Below are 18,230 nucleotides of genomic sequence, written 5' to 3' on the forward strand. Positions count from 1 at the left end.
CTCGCTTTGAACACGGGGCATTGGAAAGGACCTTCGCTAAACTAAAGTTGGAAGCACAGAATAGTCTAGAATGTCATTGTATGCTGTAGCATTAAGATTTCCCTTCACTAGAACTAAGGGGCCTGAACCATGAAAAACAGCCCCAGACCATTAGTCCTCCACCAAACTTTACAGTTGGCACTATGTATTGGAGCAGGTAGCGTTCTTCTGGCATCCGCCAAACCCAGATTTGTCCGTTGGACTGCCAGGTGGTGAAGCGTGATTCATCATTCCAGAGAACGCGTTCCCACTGTTCCAGAGTCCAATGGCGACGAGCTTTACACCACTCCAGCCGACATTTGGCTTTGCTCATGGTGATCTTAGGCTTGTGTGCGGCCGTGGAAACTCATTTCATGAAGCTCCCGACTAACAGTTATTGTGCTGACGTTGCTTCCAGAGGCAGTATGGAACTTGGTAGTGAGTGTTGTAACCGAGGACAGACGATTTTTACGCGCTTCAGCACTTGGCGGTCTCGTTCTGTGAGCTTGTGTGGCCTACCACTTCACTGCTGAGCCGTTGTTGCTCCTAGATGTTTTCCACTTTACAATAACAGCACTTACAGTTGACCAGGGCAGCAATTTGAGGAACTGACTTTGATGGAAAGGTGGCATCCTTTGACGGTGCCAAGTAGAAAGTCACTGATCTCGTCAGTAAGGCCATTCTGCTGCTAATGTTTGTCTATGGAGATTGCGTGGCTGTGTGCTCGATTTTATACACCTGTCAGCAAATCCACTAATTTGAAGGGGGTCCACATACTTCTGTGTATATAGTGTATATTGATTGCCCCTTTAACCTCTATAAACTCACTCACTCACTCACTTCACTCACTCACTTCACTCACTCACTCACTCACTCACTCACTCACTCACTTCACTTCACTTCACTTCACTTCACTTCACTTCACTTCACTTCACTCACTCACTCACTCACTCACTCACTCACTCACTCACTCCACTCACTCCACTCCCTCACTCACTCGGCAGGGTAGCCTAGTGGTTAGAGCGTTGGACTAGTAACCGAAAGGTTGCAAGTTCAAATCCCCGAGCTGACAAGGTACAAATCTGTCGTTCTGAACAGGCAGTTAACCCAGTGTTCCTAGGCCGTCATTGAAAATAAGAATTTGTTCTTAACTGACTTGCCTAGTTAAATAAAGGTAAAATAAACTCACTCACTCACTCATTCCCTCACTCCCTCCCCCTCTTTCTTTACTTCCCTCTCTTTCCTTTTCATACCCCTCCCTCCATCTCCCTCCATCTCCCTCCATCTCCCCCCACCCCTGTGTGAGGAGCGGTGTGTTAACTTCTCTCCCTCTCTCTCCAGGCGGGTCCAGAGTGTGTGGTGTGTGAGGAGGGGTGTGTTAACCCTCGCCCCCCTGGCTGTCCCCACCCGTGCCTGTTGGCATGCCACCCAGGGTCGTGCCCCCCCTGCCAACAGATGACCCGACAACGCTGTCACTGCAAGATCTCCCTGCTCTACATCGACTGCCTGTACGTTACACACACACACACACACACACACACACACACACACACACACACACACACGTTACACACACACACACGTTACACACACACACACTAGAAGATCAGCCTACTGTCAGTCAGTACCACAGATCCATGTGTGTACACATATGAGCTAGAATCAATGAAAAGCTATCAACTTTCAGTTATGTTGGATCCATCCTCAGCAGTCAACATCAATCACTATCATTTTCTGTCAACATGTATCACTGTCTGACAACATCAATATAAAGTTGAATTCGGAAGTTTACATACACTTAGTTTGGAGTCATTAAAACTCGTTTTTCAACCACTCCACACATTTCTTGTAAACAAACTATAGTTTTGGCAAGTCGGTTAGGACATCTACTTTGTGCATGACACAAGTCATTTTTAAAACAATTGTTTACAGACAGATTATTTCACTTATAATTCACTGTATCACAATTCCAGTGGGTCAGAAGTTTACATACACTAAGTTGACTGTGCCTTTAAACAGCTTGGAAAATTCCAGAAAATGATATCATGGATTTCGAAGCTTCTGATGGGCTGATTGACATCATTTGAGTCAATTGGAGGTGTACCTGTGGATGTATTTCAAGGCCAACCTTTAAACTCAGTGCCTCTTTGCTTGACATCATGGGAAAATCAAAAGAAATCAGCCAAGACCTCAGAAAACAATTAGACCTCCACAAGTCTGGTTCATCCTTGGGAGCAATTTCCAAACGCCTGAAAGTACCACGTTCATCTGTACAAACAATAGTACGCAAGTATAAACACCCTGGGACCATGCAGCCGTCATACCGCTCAGGAAGGAGACGCGTTCTGTCTCCTAGAGATGAACGTACTTTGGTGCAAAAAGTGCAAATCAATCCCAGAACAACAGGAAAGGACCTTGTGAAGATGCTGGAGGAAACAGGTACAAAAGTATCAATATCCACAGTAAAACGAGTCCTATATCACCATACCCTGAAGGGCTGCTTATGGAAGGCTACCCAAAACGTTTGACCCAAGTTAAACAATTTAAAGGCAACGCTACCAAATACTAATTTTGTGTATTTAAACTTCTGACCCACTGGGAATGTGATGAAAGAAATACAATCTGAAATAAATCATTCTCTCTACTATTATTCTGACATTTCACATTCTTAAATTAAAGTGGTGATCCTAACTGACCTAAAACAGGGAATTTTTACTGGGATTAAGTGTCAGGAATATTTGGCTAAGGTGTATGTAAACTTCCGACATCAACTGTATCATTGTCTGTCAACATCTATATATCACTGTCTGTCAACATCTATATATCACTGTCTGTCAACATCTATCATTATCACTGTCTGTCAACATCTATCATTATCACTGTCTGTCAACATCTATCATTATCACTGTCTGTCAACATCTATCATTATCACTGTCTGTCAACATCTATATATCACTGTCTGTCAACATCTATCATTAATACTGTCTGCCAACATCTATCATTATCACTGACAAAATCTATCATTATCACTGTCTGACAAAATCTATCATTATCACTGTCTGTCAACATCTGTCATTATCACTGTCTGTCAACAACTATCATTATCACTGTCTGTCAACATCTATCATTATCACTGTCTGTCAACATCTATATATCACTGTCTGTCAACATCTATCATTAATACTGTCTGCCAACATCTATCATTATCACTGACAAAATCTATCATTATCACTGTCTGTCAACATCTGTCATTATCACTGTCTGTCAACATCTATCATTATCACTGTCTGTCAACATCTATCATTATCACTGTCTGTCAACATCTATATATCACTGTCTGTCAACATCTATCATTAATACTGTCTGCCAACATCTATCATTATCACTGACAAAATCTATCATTATCACTGTCTGTCAACATCTGTCATTATCACTGTCTGTCAACATCTATCATTATCACTGTCTGTCAACATCTATCATTATCACTGTCTGACAAAATCTATCATTATCCCTGTCTGTCAACATCTATCATTAATACTGTCAACATCTATCATTATCACTGTCTGTCAACATCTGTCATTATCACTGTCTGTCAACATCTATCATTATCACTGTCTGTCAACATCTATCACTGTCTGTCAACATCTATATATCACTGTCTGTCAACATCTATCACTGTCTGTCAACATCTATCATTATCACTGTCTGTCAACATCTGTCATTATCACTGTCTGTCAACATCTATCATTAATACTGTCTGCCAACATCTATCATTATCACTGACAAAATCTGTCATTATCACTGTCTGTCAACATCTGTCATTATCACTGTCTGTCAACATCTATCATTATCACTGTCTGTCAACATCTATCATTAATACTGTCAACATCTATCATTATCACTGTCTGTCAACATCTATTATTATCACTGTCTGTCAACATCTATATATCACTGTCTGTCAACATCTATATATCACTGTCAACATCTATATATCACTGTCTGTCAACATCTATCATTATCACTGTCTGTCAACATCTGTCATTATCACTGTCTGTCAACATCTATCATTATCACTGTCTGTCAACATCTGTCATTATCACTGTCTGTCAACATCTATCATTATCACTGTCTGTCAACATCTATCATTATCACTGTCTGTCAACATCTATAATTATCACTGTCTGCCAACATCTATCACTGTCTGTCTACACTTAACATGTCTGTCAACATCTGTCATTATCACTGTCTGTCAACATCTACTGCCCTTTCTCTAGGACGTTCAGAAGTGCGGAAGATGAGACTAAAGCTGATCTGGGGTCCTGTAAGAACCAATGTCCTAAACAGGTATGCTCTCTGTGTGGGTCTCTCTACAGTCCTCTCTCTGTGTGGGTCTCTCTACAGTCCTCTCTCTGTGTGGGTCTCTCTACAGTCCTCTCTCTGTGTGGGTCTCTCTACAGTCCTCTCTCTGTGTGGGTCTCTCTACAGTCCTCTCTCTGTGTGGGTCTCTCTACAGTCCTCTCTCTGTGTGGGTCTCTCTACAGTCCTCTCTCTGTGTGGGTCTCTCTACAGTCCTCTCTCTGTGTGGGTCTCTCTACAGTCCTCTCTCCTCTCCCCCCTCTCCCTCCCTCTCCCACCCTCTCCCTCCCTCTCCCACCCTCTCCTCCCCTCTCCCTCTCTCTCCCTCTCCTTCTCTCTCTGTCTCCTCCCCCCCTCTCCCTCCTCCCTCTCCCACCCTCCCCCTCTCTCTCCCTCTCCCCTCCTCTCCCTCCCTCTCCCCTCCTCTCCCTCCCTCTCCCCTCCTCTCCCTCTCCCCTCCTCTCCCTCTCCCCTCCTCTCCCACCCTCTCCTCCCTCTCCCACCCTCTCCTTCTCTCACCCTCTCCCTCCCTCTCCTTCTCTCACCCTCTCCCTCCCTCTCCTTCTCTCATCCTCCCCACCCTCCCCCTCTCTCTCCCTCTCCCCTCCTCTCTCCCCCTCTCCTTCTCTCTCCGTCTCCTCCCCCCCTCTCCCTCCTCCCTCTCCCCCCCTCACACCCTCCCCCTCTCTCTCCCTCTCACACCCTCTCCCCCCCCCCCCCTCACTCTGAGAGCATGTTTTTCCACTGATGGATAATCGATGCAGCTCAGTGGCGCCAGTGTGTTTATGTTTTAAGGTTGCACACAAACACAGTCCACACACACACGCACACACACACACACACGCACACACACACAAACACACACACACACACACACTAACACACACACACACAGTCGACACACACACACAGTCGACACACACACACACAGTCGACACACACACACACACACACACACAGTCAACACACACAGTCGACACACACAGACAAACACACACACAGTCGACACACACACACACACACAGTCGACACACACACACACACAGTCGACACACACTAACACATACACAGTCGACATACACACTAACACACACACACACCTGGGAACAATTTTGGTGGTTCTGTGTCCCGTAGGCAGGAGCTGTGACGGCCTCTCAGCGAACCATTCCAAGAACATCAGATATCCACACTGTGCCTTTTTCTCAGCCTTTCCGTTAGCAGCTTTTACCCGCTAAAAGAGTCAATAAATAAAATTGATGCCAAACCCCCCCTCACCCCCCTCCACCCCCCAAAAATATGCTTTTCATTCATTTATAGAAATACCAGTCCTGAAACTTCCAAGGCAGATATGCTGAGACATTACTGTCTGGTGTGTTGTTACTCACTGCTGAGACATTACTGTCTGGTGTGTTGTTACTCACTGCTGAGACATTACTGTCTGGTGTGTTACTCACTGCTGGGACATTACTGTCTGGTGTGTTGTTACTCACTGCTGAGACATTACTGTCTGGTGTGTTGTTACTCACTGCTGAGACATTACTGTCTGGTGTGTTACTCACTGCTGAGACATTACTGTCTGGTGTGTTACTCACTGCTGAGACATTACTGTCTGGTGTGTTACTCACTGCTGAGACATTACTGTCTGGTGTGTTGTTACTATCTGCTGGGACATTACTGTCTGGTGTGTTGTTACTCACTGCTGAGACATTACTGTCTGGTGTGTTGTTACTCACTGCTGGGACATTACTGTCTGGTGTGTTGTTACTCACTGCTGGGACATTACTGTCTGGTGTGTTGTTACTCACTGCTGAGACATTACTGTCTGGTGTGTTGTTACTCACTGCTGAGACATTACTGTCTGGTGTGTTGTTACTCACTGCTGAGACATTACTGTCTGGTGTGTTGTTACTCACTGCTGAGACATTACTGTCTGGTGTGTTACTCACTGCTCAGACATTACTGTCTGGTGTGTTGTTACTCACTGCTGAGACATTACTGTCTGGTGTGTTGTTACTCACTGCTGAGACATTACTGTCTGGTGTGTTGTTACTCACTGCTGAGACATTACTGTCTGGTGTGTTTTTACTCACTGCTGAGACATTACTGTCTGGTGTGTTGTTACTCACTGCTGAGACATTACTGTCTGGTGTGTTGTTACTCACTGCTGAGACATTACTGTCTGGTGTGTTGTTACTCACTGCTCAGACATTACTGTCTGGTGTGTTGTTACTCACTGCTGGGACATTACTGTCTGGTGTGTTGTTACTCACTGCTCAGACATTACTGTCTGGTGTGTTGTTACTCACTGCTGGGACATTACTGTCTGGTGTGTTGTTACTCACTGCTGGGACATTACTGTCTGGTGTGTTGTTACTCACTGCTGGGACATTACTGTCTGGTGTGTTGTTACTCACTGCTGAGACATTACTGTCTGGTGTGTTGTTACTCACTGCTGAGACATTACTGTCTGGTGTGTTGTTACTCACTGCTGAGACATTACTGTCTGGTGTGTTGTTACTCACTGCTGGGACATTACTGTCTGGTGTGTTGTTACTCACTGCTGAGACATTACTGTCTGGTGTGTTGTTACTCACTGCTGAGACATTACTGTCTGGTGTGTTGTTACTCACTGCTGAGACATTACTGTCTGGTGTGTTGTTACTCACTGCTGAGACATTACTGTCTGGTGTGTTACTCACTGCTCAGACATTACTGTCTGGTGTGTTGTTACTCACTGCTCAGACATTACTGTCTGGTGTGTTGTTACTCACTGCTGAGACATTACTGTCTGGTGTGTTGTTACTCACTGCTGAGACATTACTGTCTGGTGTGTTTTTACTCACTGCTGAGACATTACTGTCTGGTGTGTTGTTACTCACTGCTGAGACATTACTGTCTGGTGTGTTGTTACTCACTGCTGAGACATTACTGTCTGGTGTGTTGTTACTCACTGCTCAGACATTACTGTCTGGTGTGTTGTTACTCACTGCTGGGACATTACTGTCTGGTGTGTTGTTACTCACTGCTCAGACATTACTGTCTGGTGTGTTGTTACTCACTGCTGAGACATTACTGTCTGGTGTGTTGTTACTCACTGCTGAGACATTACTGTCTGGTGTGTTGTTACTCACTGCTGAGACATTACTGTCTGGTGTGTTGTTACTCACTGCTGAGACATTACTGTCTGGTGTGTTGTTACTATCTGCTGAGACATTACTGTCTGGTGTGTTGTAACTCACTGCTGGGACATTACTGTCTGGTGTGTTGTTACTCACTGCTGAGACATTACTGTCTGGTGTGTTGTTACTCACTGCTGGGACATTACTGTCTGGTGTGTTGTTACTCACTGCTGAGACATTACTGTCTGGTGTGTTGTTACTATCTGCTGAGACATTACTGTCTGGTGTGTTGTTACTCACTGCTGAGACATTACTGTCTGGTGTGTTGTTACTCACTGCTGAGACATTACTGTCTGGTGTGTTGTTACTATCTGCTGAGACATTATTGTCTGGTGTGTTGTTACTCACTGCTGAGACATTACTGTCTGGTGTGTTGTTACTCACTGCTGAGACATTACTGTCTGGTGTGTTGTTACTCACTGCTGGGTCATTACTGTCTGGTGTGTTACTCACTGCTGAGACATTACTGTCTGGTGTGTTGTTACTCACTGCTGAGACATTACTGTCTGGTGTGTTGTTACTCACTGCTGAGACATTACTGTCTGGTGTGTTGTTACTAACTGCTGGGACATTACTGTCTGGTGTGTTGTTACTCACTGCTGAGACATTACTGTCTGGTGTGTTGTTACTCACTGCTGAGACATTACTTTCTGGTGTGTTGTTACTATCTGCTGAGACATTACTGTCTCGTGTGTTGTTACTCACTGCTGGGACATTACTATCTGGTGTGTTGTTACTCACTGCTGAGACATTTCTGTCTGGTGTGTTGTTACTCACTGCTGAGACATTACTGTCTGGTGTGTTGTTACTATCTGCTGAGACATTACTGTCTGGTGTGTTGTTACTCACTGCTGAGACATTACTGTCTGGTGTGTTGTTACTATCTGCTGGGACATTACTATCTGGTGTGTTGTTACTCACTGCTGGGACATTATTGTCTGGTGTGTTGTTACTCACTGAGACATTACTGTCTGGTGTGTTGTTACTCACTGCTGAGACATTACCGTCTGGTGTGTTGTTACTCACTGCTGAGACATTACTGTCTGGTGTGTTGTTACTCACTGCTGGGACGTTACTGTCTGGTGTGTTGTTACTCACTGCTGAGACATTACCGTCTGGTGTGTTGTTACTCACTGAGACATTACCGTCTGGTGTGTTGTTACTCACTGCTGAGACATTACTGTCTGGTGTGTTGTTACTCACTGAGACATTACTGTCTGGTGTGTTACTCACTGCTGAGACATTACTGTCTGGTGTGTTACTCACTGCTGAGACATTACTGTCTGGTTTGTTGTTACTCACTGCTGAGACATTACTGTCTGGTGTGTTACTCACTGCTGAGACATTACTGTCTGGTGTGTTACTCACTGCTGAGACATTACTGTCTTGTGTGTTACTATCTGCTGGGTCATTACTGTCTGGTGTGTTACTCACTGCTGAGACATTACTGTCTGGTGTGTTGTTACTATCTGCTGAGACATTACTGTCTGGTGTGTTGTTACTCACTGCTGAGACATTACTGTCTGGTGTGTTACTCACTGCTGAGACATTACTGTCTGGTGTGTTGTTACTCACTGCTGAGACATTACTGTCTGGTGTGTTGTTACTCACTGCTGAGACATTACTGTCTGGTGTGTTGTTACTCACTGCTGAGACATTACTGTCTGGTGTGTTGTTACTCACTGCTGAGACATTACTGTCTGGTGTGTTGTTACTCACTGCTGAGACATTACTGTCTGTTGTGTTGTTACTCACTGCTGGGACATTACTGTCTGGTGTGTTGTTACTCACTGCTGAGACATTACTGTCTGGTGTGTTGTTACTCACTGCTGAGACATTACTGTCTGGTGTGTTGTTACTCACTGCTGAGACATTACTGTCTGGTGTGTTGTTACTCACTGCTGGGACATTACTGTATGGTGTGTTGTTACTCACTGCTGTGACATTACTGTCTGGTGTGTTGTTACTCACTGCTGAGACATTACTGTCTGGTGTGTTGTTACTCACTGCTGGGACATTACTGTCTGGTGTGTTGTTACTATCTGCTGAGACATTACTGTCTCGTGTGTTGTTACTCACTGCTGGGACATTACTATCTGGTGTGTTGTTACTCACTGCAGAGACATTACTGTCTGGTGTGTTGTTACTCACTGCTGAGACATTACTGTCTGGTGTGTTGTTACTATCTGCTGAGACATTACTGTCTGGTGTGTTGTTACTCACTGCTGAGACATTACTGTCTGGTGTGTTGTTACTATCTGCTGGGACATTACTATCTGGTGTGTTGTTACTCACTGCTGGGACATTATTGTCTGGTGTGTTGTTACTCACTGAGACATTACTGTCTGGTGTGTTGTTACTCACTGCTGAGACATTACCGTCTGGTGTGTTGTTACTCACTGCTGAGACATTACCGTCTGGTGTGTTGTTACTCACTGAGACATTACCGTCTGGTGTGTTACTCACTGCTGAGACATTACTGTCTGGTGTGTTACTCACTGCTGAGACATTACTGTCTGGTGTGTTGTTACTCACTGCTGAGACATTACTGTCTGATGTGTTACTCACTGCTGAGACATTACTGTCTGGTGTGTTGTTACTATCTGCTGAGACATTACTGTCTGGTGTGTTGTTACTCACTGCTGAGACATTACTGTCTGGTGTGTTGTTACTCACTGCTCAGACATTACTGTCTGGTGTGTTGTTACTCACTGCTGGGACATTACTGTCTGGTGTGTTGTTACTCACTGCTCAGACATTACTGTCTGGTGTGTTGTTACTCACTGCTGAGACATTACTGTCTGGTGTGTTGTTACTATCTGCTGAGACATTATTGTCTGGTGTGTTGTTACTCACTGCTGAGACATTACTGTCTGGTGTGTTGTTACTCACTGCTGAGACATTACTGTCTGGTGTGTTGTTACTCACTGCTGGGTCATTACTGTCTGGTGTGTTACTCACTGCTGAGACATTACTGTCTGGTGTGTTGTTACTCACTGCTGAGACATTACTGTCTGGTGTGTTGTTACTCACTGCTGAGACATTACTGTCTGGTGTGTTGTTACTCACTGCTGGGACATTACTGTCTGGTGTGTTGTTACTCACTGCTGGGACATTACTGTATGGTGTGTTGTTACTCACTGCTGTGACATTACTGTCTGGTGTGTTGTTACTCACTGCTGAGACATTACTGTCTGGTGTGTTGTTACTCACTGCTGAGACATTACTGTCTGGTGTGTTTTTACTCACTGCTGAGACATTACTGTCTGGTGTGTTGTTACTCACTGCTGAGACATTACTGTCTGGTGTGTTGTTACTCACTGCTGAGACATTACTGTCTGGTGTGTTGTTACTCACTGCTGGGACATTACTGTATGGTGTGTTGTTACTCACTGCTGTGACATTACTGTCTGGTGTGTTACTCACTGCTGAGACATTACTGTCTGGTGTGTTTTTACTCACTGCTGAGACATTACTGTCTGGTGTGTTGTTACTCACTGCTGAGACATTACTGTCTGGTGTGTTGTTACTCACTGCTGAGACATTACTGTCTGGTGTGTTGTTACTCACTGCTGGGACATTACTGTATGGTGTGTTGTTACTCACTGCTGTGACATTACTGTCTGGTGTGTTGTTACTCACTGCTGAGACATTACTGTCTGGTGTGTTGTTACTCACTGCTGGGACATTACTGTCTGGTGTGTTGTTACTATCTGCTGAGACATTACTGTCTCGTGTGTTGTTACTCACTGCTGGGACATTACTATCTGGTGTGTTGTTACTCACTGCTGAGACATTACTGTCTGGTGTGTTGTTACTATCTGCTGAGACATTACTGTCTGGTGTGTTGTTACTCACTGCTGAGACATTACTGTCTGGTGTGTTGTTACTATCTGCTGGGACATTACTATCTGGTGTGTTGTTACTCACTGCTGGGACATTATTGTCTGGTGTGTTGTTACTCACTGAGACATTACTGTCTGGTGTGTTGTTACTCACTGCTGAGACATTACCGTCTGGTGTGTTGTTACTCACTGCTGAGACATTACCGTCTGGTGTGTTGTTACTCACTGAGACATTACCGTCTGGTGTGTTGTTACTCACTGCTGAGACATTACTGTCTGGTGTGTTGTTACTATCTGCTGGGACATTACTATCTGGTGTGTTGTTACTCACTGCTGGGACATTATTGTCTGGTGTGTTGTTACTCACTGAGACATTACTGTCTGGTGTGTTGTTACTCACTGCTGAGACATTACTGTCTGGTGTGTTACTCACTGCTGAGACATTACTGTCTGGTGTGTTGTTACTCACTGCTGAGACATTACTGTCTGATGTGTTACTCACTGCTGAGACATTACTGTCTGGTGTGTTTCTCACTGCTGAGACATTACTGTCTTGTGTGTTACTATCTGCTGAGACATTACTGTCTGGTGTGTTACTCACTGCTGGGACATTACTGTCTGGTGTGTTGTTACTCACTGCTGTGACATTACTGTCTGGTGTGTTGTTACTCACTGCTGAGACATTACTGTCTGGTGTGTTGTTACTCACTGCTGGGACATTACTGTCTGGTGTGTTGTTACTATCTGCTGAGACATTACTGTCTCGTGTGTTGTTACTCACTGCTGGGACATTACTATCTGGTGTGTTGTTACTCACTGCTGAGACATTACTGTCTGGTGTGTTGTTACTCACTGCTGAGACATTACTGTCTGGTGTGTTGTTACTATCTGCTGAGACATTACTGTCTGGTGTGTTGTTACTCACTGCTGAGACATTACTGTCTGGTGTGTTGTTACTATCTGCTGGGACATTACTATCTGGTGTGTTGTTACTCACTGCTGGGACATTATTGTCTGGTGTGTTGTTACTCACTGAGACATTACTGTCTGGTGTGTTGTTACTCACTGCTGAGACATTACCGTCTGGTGTGTTGTTACTCACTGCTGAGACATTACCGTCTGGTGTGTTGTTACTCACTGCTGAGACATTACTGTCTGGTGTGTTACTCACTGAGACATTACCGTCTGGTGTGTTACTCACTGCTGATACATTACTGTCTGGTGTGTTACTCACTGCTGAGACATTACTGTCTGGTGTGTTGTTACTCACTGCTGAGACATTACTGTCTGATGTGTTACTCACTGCTGAGACATTACTGTCTGGTGTGTTACTCACTGCTGAGACATTACTGTCTGGTGTGTTGTTACTCACTGCTGAGACATTACTGTCTGGTGTGTTGTTACTCACTGCTGGGACATTACTGTCTGGTGTGTTGTTACTCACTGCTGGGACATTACTGTCTGGTGTGTTGTTACTCACTGCTGAGACATTACTGTCTTGTGTGTTACTCACTGCTGAGACATTACTGTCTGGTGTGTTGTTACTCACTGCTGAGACATTACTGTCTGGTGTGTTGTTACTCACTGCTGGGACATTACTGTCTGGTGTGTTGTTACTCACTGCTGGGACATTACTGTCTGGTGTGTTGTTACTCACTGCTGAGACATTACTGTCTGGTGTGTTGTTACTCACTGCTGAGACATTACTGTCTGGTGTGTTGTTACTCACTGCTGGGACATTACTGTCTGGTGTGTTGTTACTCACTGCTGGGACATTACTGTCTGGTGTGTTGTTACTCACTGCTGAGACATTACTGTCTGGTGTGTTGTTACTATCTGCTGAGACATTACTGTCTGGTGTGTTGTTACTCACTGCTGGGACATTACTGTCTGGTGTGTTTTTACTCACTGAGACATTACTGTCTGGTGTGTTGTTACTCACTGCTGAGACATTACTGTCTGGTGTGTTACTCACTGCTGAGACATTACTGTCTGGTGTGTTACTCACTGCTGAGACATTACTGTCTGGTGTGTTGTTACTCACTGCTGAGACATCACTGTCTGGTGTGTTGTTACTCACTGCTGGGACATTACTGTCTGGTGTGTTACTCACTGCTGAGACGTTACTGTCTGGTGTGTTACTCACTGCTGAGACATTACTGTCTGGTGTGTTGTTACTCACTGCTGAGACATTACTGTCTGGTGTGTTGTTACTCACTGCTGAGACATTACTGTCTGGTGTGTTGTTACTCACTGCTGGGACATTACTGTCTGGTTTGTTGTTACTCACTGCTGAGACATTACTGTCTGGTGTGTTGTTACTCACTGCTGAGACATTACTGTCTGGTGTGTTGTTACTATCTGCTGAGACATTACTGTCTGGTGTGTTGTTACTCACTGCTGGGACATTACTGTCATTACTGTCGGTGATTGGGTGGGTACAACAGAGTATCCAACCACGGTGATTGGGTGGGTACAACAGAGTATCCAACCACGGTGATTGGGTGGGTAACAGAGTATCCACCCACGGTGATTGGGTGGGTAACACAGAGTATCCACCCACAGTGATTGGGTGGGTAACACAGAGTATCCACCCACAGTGATTGGGTGGGTAACACAGAGTATCCACCCACGGTGTTTGGGTGGGTAACACAGAGTATCCACCCACGGTGATTGGGTGGGTAACACAGAGTATCACAGAGTATCCAATCACAGTGGGTGGATACTCTGTGTTACCCACTTTGCTGGTGGGACAGGATACTCTGGTGGGACAGCCTCGGGTGGGACAGCTTCTGGTGGGACAGCCTCGGGTGGGACAGCCTCGGGTGGTAAAGCCTCGGGTGGGACAGCCTCGGGTGGGACATTCTCTGGTGGGACAGGCTCTGGTGGGACAGGCTCTGGTGGGACAGGCTCTGGTGGGACAGGCTCTGGTGGGACAGGCTCTGGTGGGACAGGCTCTGGTGGGACAGCTTCGGGTGGGACAGCCTCTGGTGGGACAGCCTCTGGTGGGACAGCCTCTGGTGGGACAGCTTCTGGTGGGACAGCCTCGGGTGGGACAGCCTCGGGTGGGAATGCCTCGGGTGGGACAGCCTCTGGTTGGACAGCCTCTGGTTGGACAGCCTCTGGTGGGACAGGCTCTGGTGGGACAGGCTCTGGTGGGACAGCTTCGGGTGGGACAGCCTCTGGTGGGACAGGCTCTGGTGGGACAGCTTCGGGTGGGACAGCTTCGGGTGGGACAGCCTCTGGTGGGACAGCCTCTGGTGGGACAGCCTCTGGTGGGACAGCTTCAGGTCTCTGTCTCTGTCTCTCTCTCCCTTTCTCTCTCTCTCTCTCTCTCTCTCTCTCTCTCTCTCTCTCTCTGTCTCTCTCTCTCTTTCTCTGCGTCTCTCTGTCTCACTCTAGTTGAGTTGAGGTCATTATTGTAAGGACATGTCTCTCTCTCTCTCTCTCTCTCTCTAGTTGAGTTGTGATCATTATTGTAAGGACATGTCTCTCTCTGTCTCTCTCTCTGTGTCTCTCTCTGTCTCTCTCTCTCTCTGTCTCTCTCTCTGTCTCTCTCTCTGTCTCTCTTTCTCTCTCTCTCTCTGTCTCTCTCTCTGTCTCTCTCTCTGTCTCTCTCTCTGTCTCTCTCTCTGTCTCTCTCTCTGTCTCTCTCTCTGTCTCTCTCTCTCTCTCTCTCTCTCTCTCTCTCTCTCTCTCTCTCTCTTCTCTCTCCAGTTGAGTTGTGGTCATCATTGTAAGGATCTGTGTCACCCAGGACATTGTGAGGATAAATGTTCCCACAGGGTCAAACTGAAGTGTCCCTGCAAGAGGATTAAAAAGGTATGTTTTTATCTGTCTGTAGCTTTGTGCCTGTAGCTTTGTGCGTGTCTGTGTCCCCGTGTCTGTATCCCCGTGTCTGTGTCCCCGTGTCTGTATCCCCGTGTCTGTATCCCCGTGTCTGTATCCCCGTGCCTGTATCCCCGTGCCTGTATCCCTGTCTGTGTCCCCGTGTCTGTATCCCCGTGGCTGTATCCCCGTGGCTGTATCCCCGTGCCTGTATCCCCGTGGCTGTATCCCTGTCTGTATCCCCGTGTCTGTATCCCCGTGTCTGTATCCCCGTGTCTGTATCCCCGTGTCTGTATCCCCGTGTCTGTGTCCCCGTGTCTGTGTCCCCGTGTCTGTGTCCCCGTGTCTGTGTCCCCGTGTCTGTGTCCCCGTGCCTGTATCCCCGTGTCTGTATCCCCGTGCCTGTTTCCCCGTGCCTGTATCCCTGTCTGTGTCCCCGTGCCTGTATCCCCGTGCCTGTATCCCCGTGTCTGTATCCCTGTCCGTGTTCCCGTGTCTGTGTCCCCGTGTCTGTGTCCCCGTGTCTGTGTCCCCGTGTCTGTGTCCCCGTGTCTGTGTCCCCGTGTCTGTGTCCCCGTGTCTGTGTCCCCGTGCCTGTATCCCCGTGCCTGTATCCCCGTGCCTGTTTCCCCGTGCCTGTATCCCCGTGCCTGTATCCCCGTGTCTTTATCCCCGTGTCTTTATCCCCGTGTCTTTATCCCCGTGTCTGTATCCCCGTGTCTCTATCCCCGTGTCTCTATCCCCGTGTCTGTATCCCCGTGTCTGTAGCCTTTTACTCTGTCTGTACTGTACCTAGTGCACAGTTCACTATCTTAAAAATGCATAACACATTTGGTTTGATTTTTTCTTACCGATGTACACAACCTACTATATATAGGTTATATATATATATATATATATATTAACTTATTATTATTAATACTGTAGTGTCTATGTCATGATGTAGGAGCTGCTGTGTTATAGATCCAGACAGGACCAGACTGGTATATGTTATTAATACTGTAGTGTCTATGTCATGATGTAGGAGCTGCTGTGTTATAGATCCAGACAGGACCAGACTGGTATATGTTATTAGTACTGTAGTGTCTATGTCATGATGTAGGAGCTGCTGTGTTATAGATCCAGACAGGACCAGACTGGTATATGTTATTAATACTGTAGTGTCTATGTCATGATGTAGGAGCTGCTGTGTTATAAAGCCAGACAGGACCAGACTGGTATATGTTATTAATACTGTAGTGTCTATGTCATGATGTAGGAGCTGCTGTGTTATAGATCCAGACAGGACCAGACTGGTATATGTTATTAATACTGTAGTGTCTATGTCATGATGTAGGAGCTGCTGTGTTATAGATCCAGACAGGACCAGACTGGTATATGTTATTAGTACTGTAGTGTCTATGTCATGATGTAGGAGCTGCTGTGTTATAAAGCCAGACAGGACCAGACTGGTATATGTTATTGATACTGTAGTGTCTATGTCATGATGTAGGAGCTGCTGTGTTATAGATCCAGACAGGACCAGACTGGTATATGTTATTAATACTGTAGTGTCTATGTCATGATGTAGGAGCTGCTGTGTTATAAAGCCAGACAGGACCAGACTGGTATATGTTATTAATACTGTAGTGTCTATGTCATGATGTAGGAGCTGCTGTGTTATAGAGCCAGACAGGACCAGACTGGTATATGTTATTAATACTGTAGTGTCTATGTCATGATGTAGGAGCTGCTGTGTTATAAAGCCAGACAGGACCAGACTGGTATATGTTATTAATACTGTAGTGTCTATGTCATGATGTAGGAGCTGCTGTGTTATAGATCCAGACAGGACCAGACTGGTATATGTTATTAATACTGTAGTGTCTATGTCATGATGTAGGAGCTGCTGTGTTATAGATCCAGACAGGACCAGACTGGTATATGTTATTAATACTGTAGTGTCTATGTCATGATGTAGGAGCTGCTGTGTTATAGATCCAGACAGGACCAGACTGGTATATGTTATTAGTACTGTAGTGTCTATGTCATGATGTAGGAGCTGCTGTGTTATAAAGCCAGACAGGACCAGACTGGTATATGTTATTAATACTGTAGTGTCTATGTCATGATGTAGGAGCTGCTGTGTTATAGATCCAGACAGGACCAGACTGGTATATGTTATTAATACTGTAGTGTCTATGTCATGATGTAGGAGCTGCTGTGTTATCAAGCCAGACAGGACCAGACTGGTATATGTTATTAATACTGTAGTGTCTATGTCATGATGTAGGAGCTGCTGTGTTATAGATCCAGACAGGACCAGACTGGTATATGTTATTAATACTGTAGTGTCTATGTCATGATGTAGGAGCTGCTGTGTTATAGATCCAGACAGGACCAGACTGGTATATGTTATTGATACTGTAGTGTCTATGTCATGATGTAGGAGCTGCTGTGTTATCAAGCCAGACAGGACCAGACTGGTATATGTTATTAATACTGTAGTGTCTATGTCATGATGTAGGAGCTGCTGTGTTATAAAGCCAGACAGGACCAGACTGGTATATGTTATTAATACTGTAGTGTCTATGTCATGATGTAGGAGCTGCTGTGTTATAGATCCAGACAGGACCAGACTGGTATATGTTATTAATACTGTAGTGTCTATGTCATGATGTAGGAGCTGCTGTGTTATAGATCCAGACAGGACCAGACTGGTATATGTTATTAGTACTGTAGTGTCTATGTCATGATGTAGGAGCTGCTGTGTTATAGATCCAGACAGGACCAGACTGGTATATGTTATTAATACTGTAGTGTCTATGTCATGATGTAGGAGCTGCTGTGTTATAGATCCAGACAGGACCAGACTGGTATATGTTATTAATACTGTAGTGTCTATGTCATGATGTAGGAGCTGCTGTGTTATAGATCCAGACAGGACCAGACTGGTATATGTTATTAATACTGTAGTGTCTATGTCATGATGTAGGAGCTGCTGTGTTATAGAGCCAGACAGGAC

At 45.4% G+C, this 18,230-nt stretch overlaps 1 protein-coding gene across 1 annotated transcript in view; it reads left to right on the plus strand.

Annotated features, from left to right (window-relative positions):
• The window catches only part of nfxl1 (nuclear transcription factor, X-box binding-like 1), a 103,877-nt gene that overhangs the window by 80,980 nt on the left and 4,667 nt on the right, over positions 1-18,230 (plus strand). The window contains exons 18-20 of the mRNA XM_036958424.2: positions 1,360-1,526; positions 4,293-4,362; positions 15,116-15,220. Coding sequence (XP_036814319.2) covers positions 1,360-1,526; positions 4,293-4,362; positions 15,116-15,220 — 342 coding nt within the window. The remainder of the gene's footprint in view (positions 1-1,359; positions 1,527-4,292; positions 4,363-15,115; positions 15,221-18,230) is intronic.

Source organism: Oncorhynchus mykiss, chromosome 21 (assembly GCF_057628025.1).
Source record: "Oncorhynchus mykiss isolate SJ-2025 chromosome 21, ASM5762802v1, whole genome shotgun sequence".
Taxonomy (NCBI): domain Eukaryota; kingdom Metazoa; phylum Chordata; class Actinopteri; order Salmoniformes; family Salmonidae; genus Oncorhynchus; species Oncorhynchus mykiss.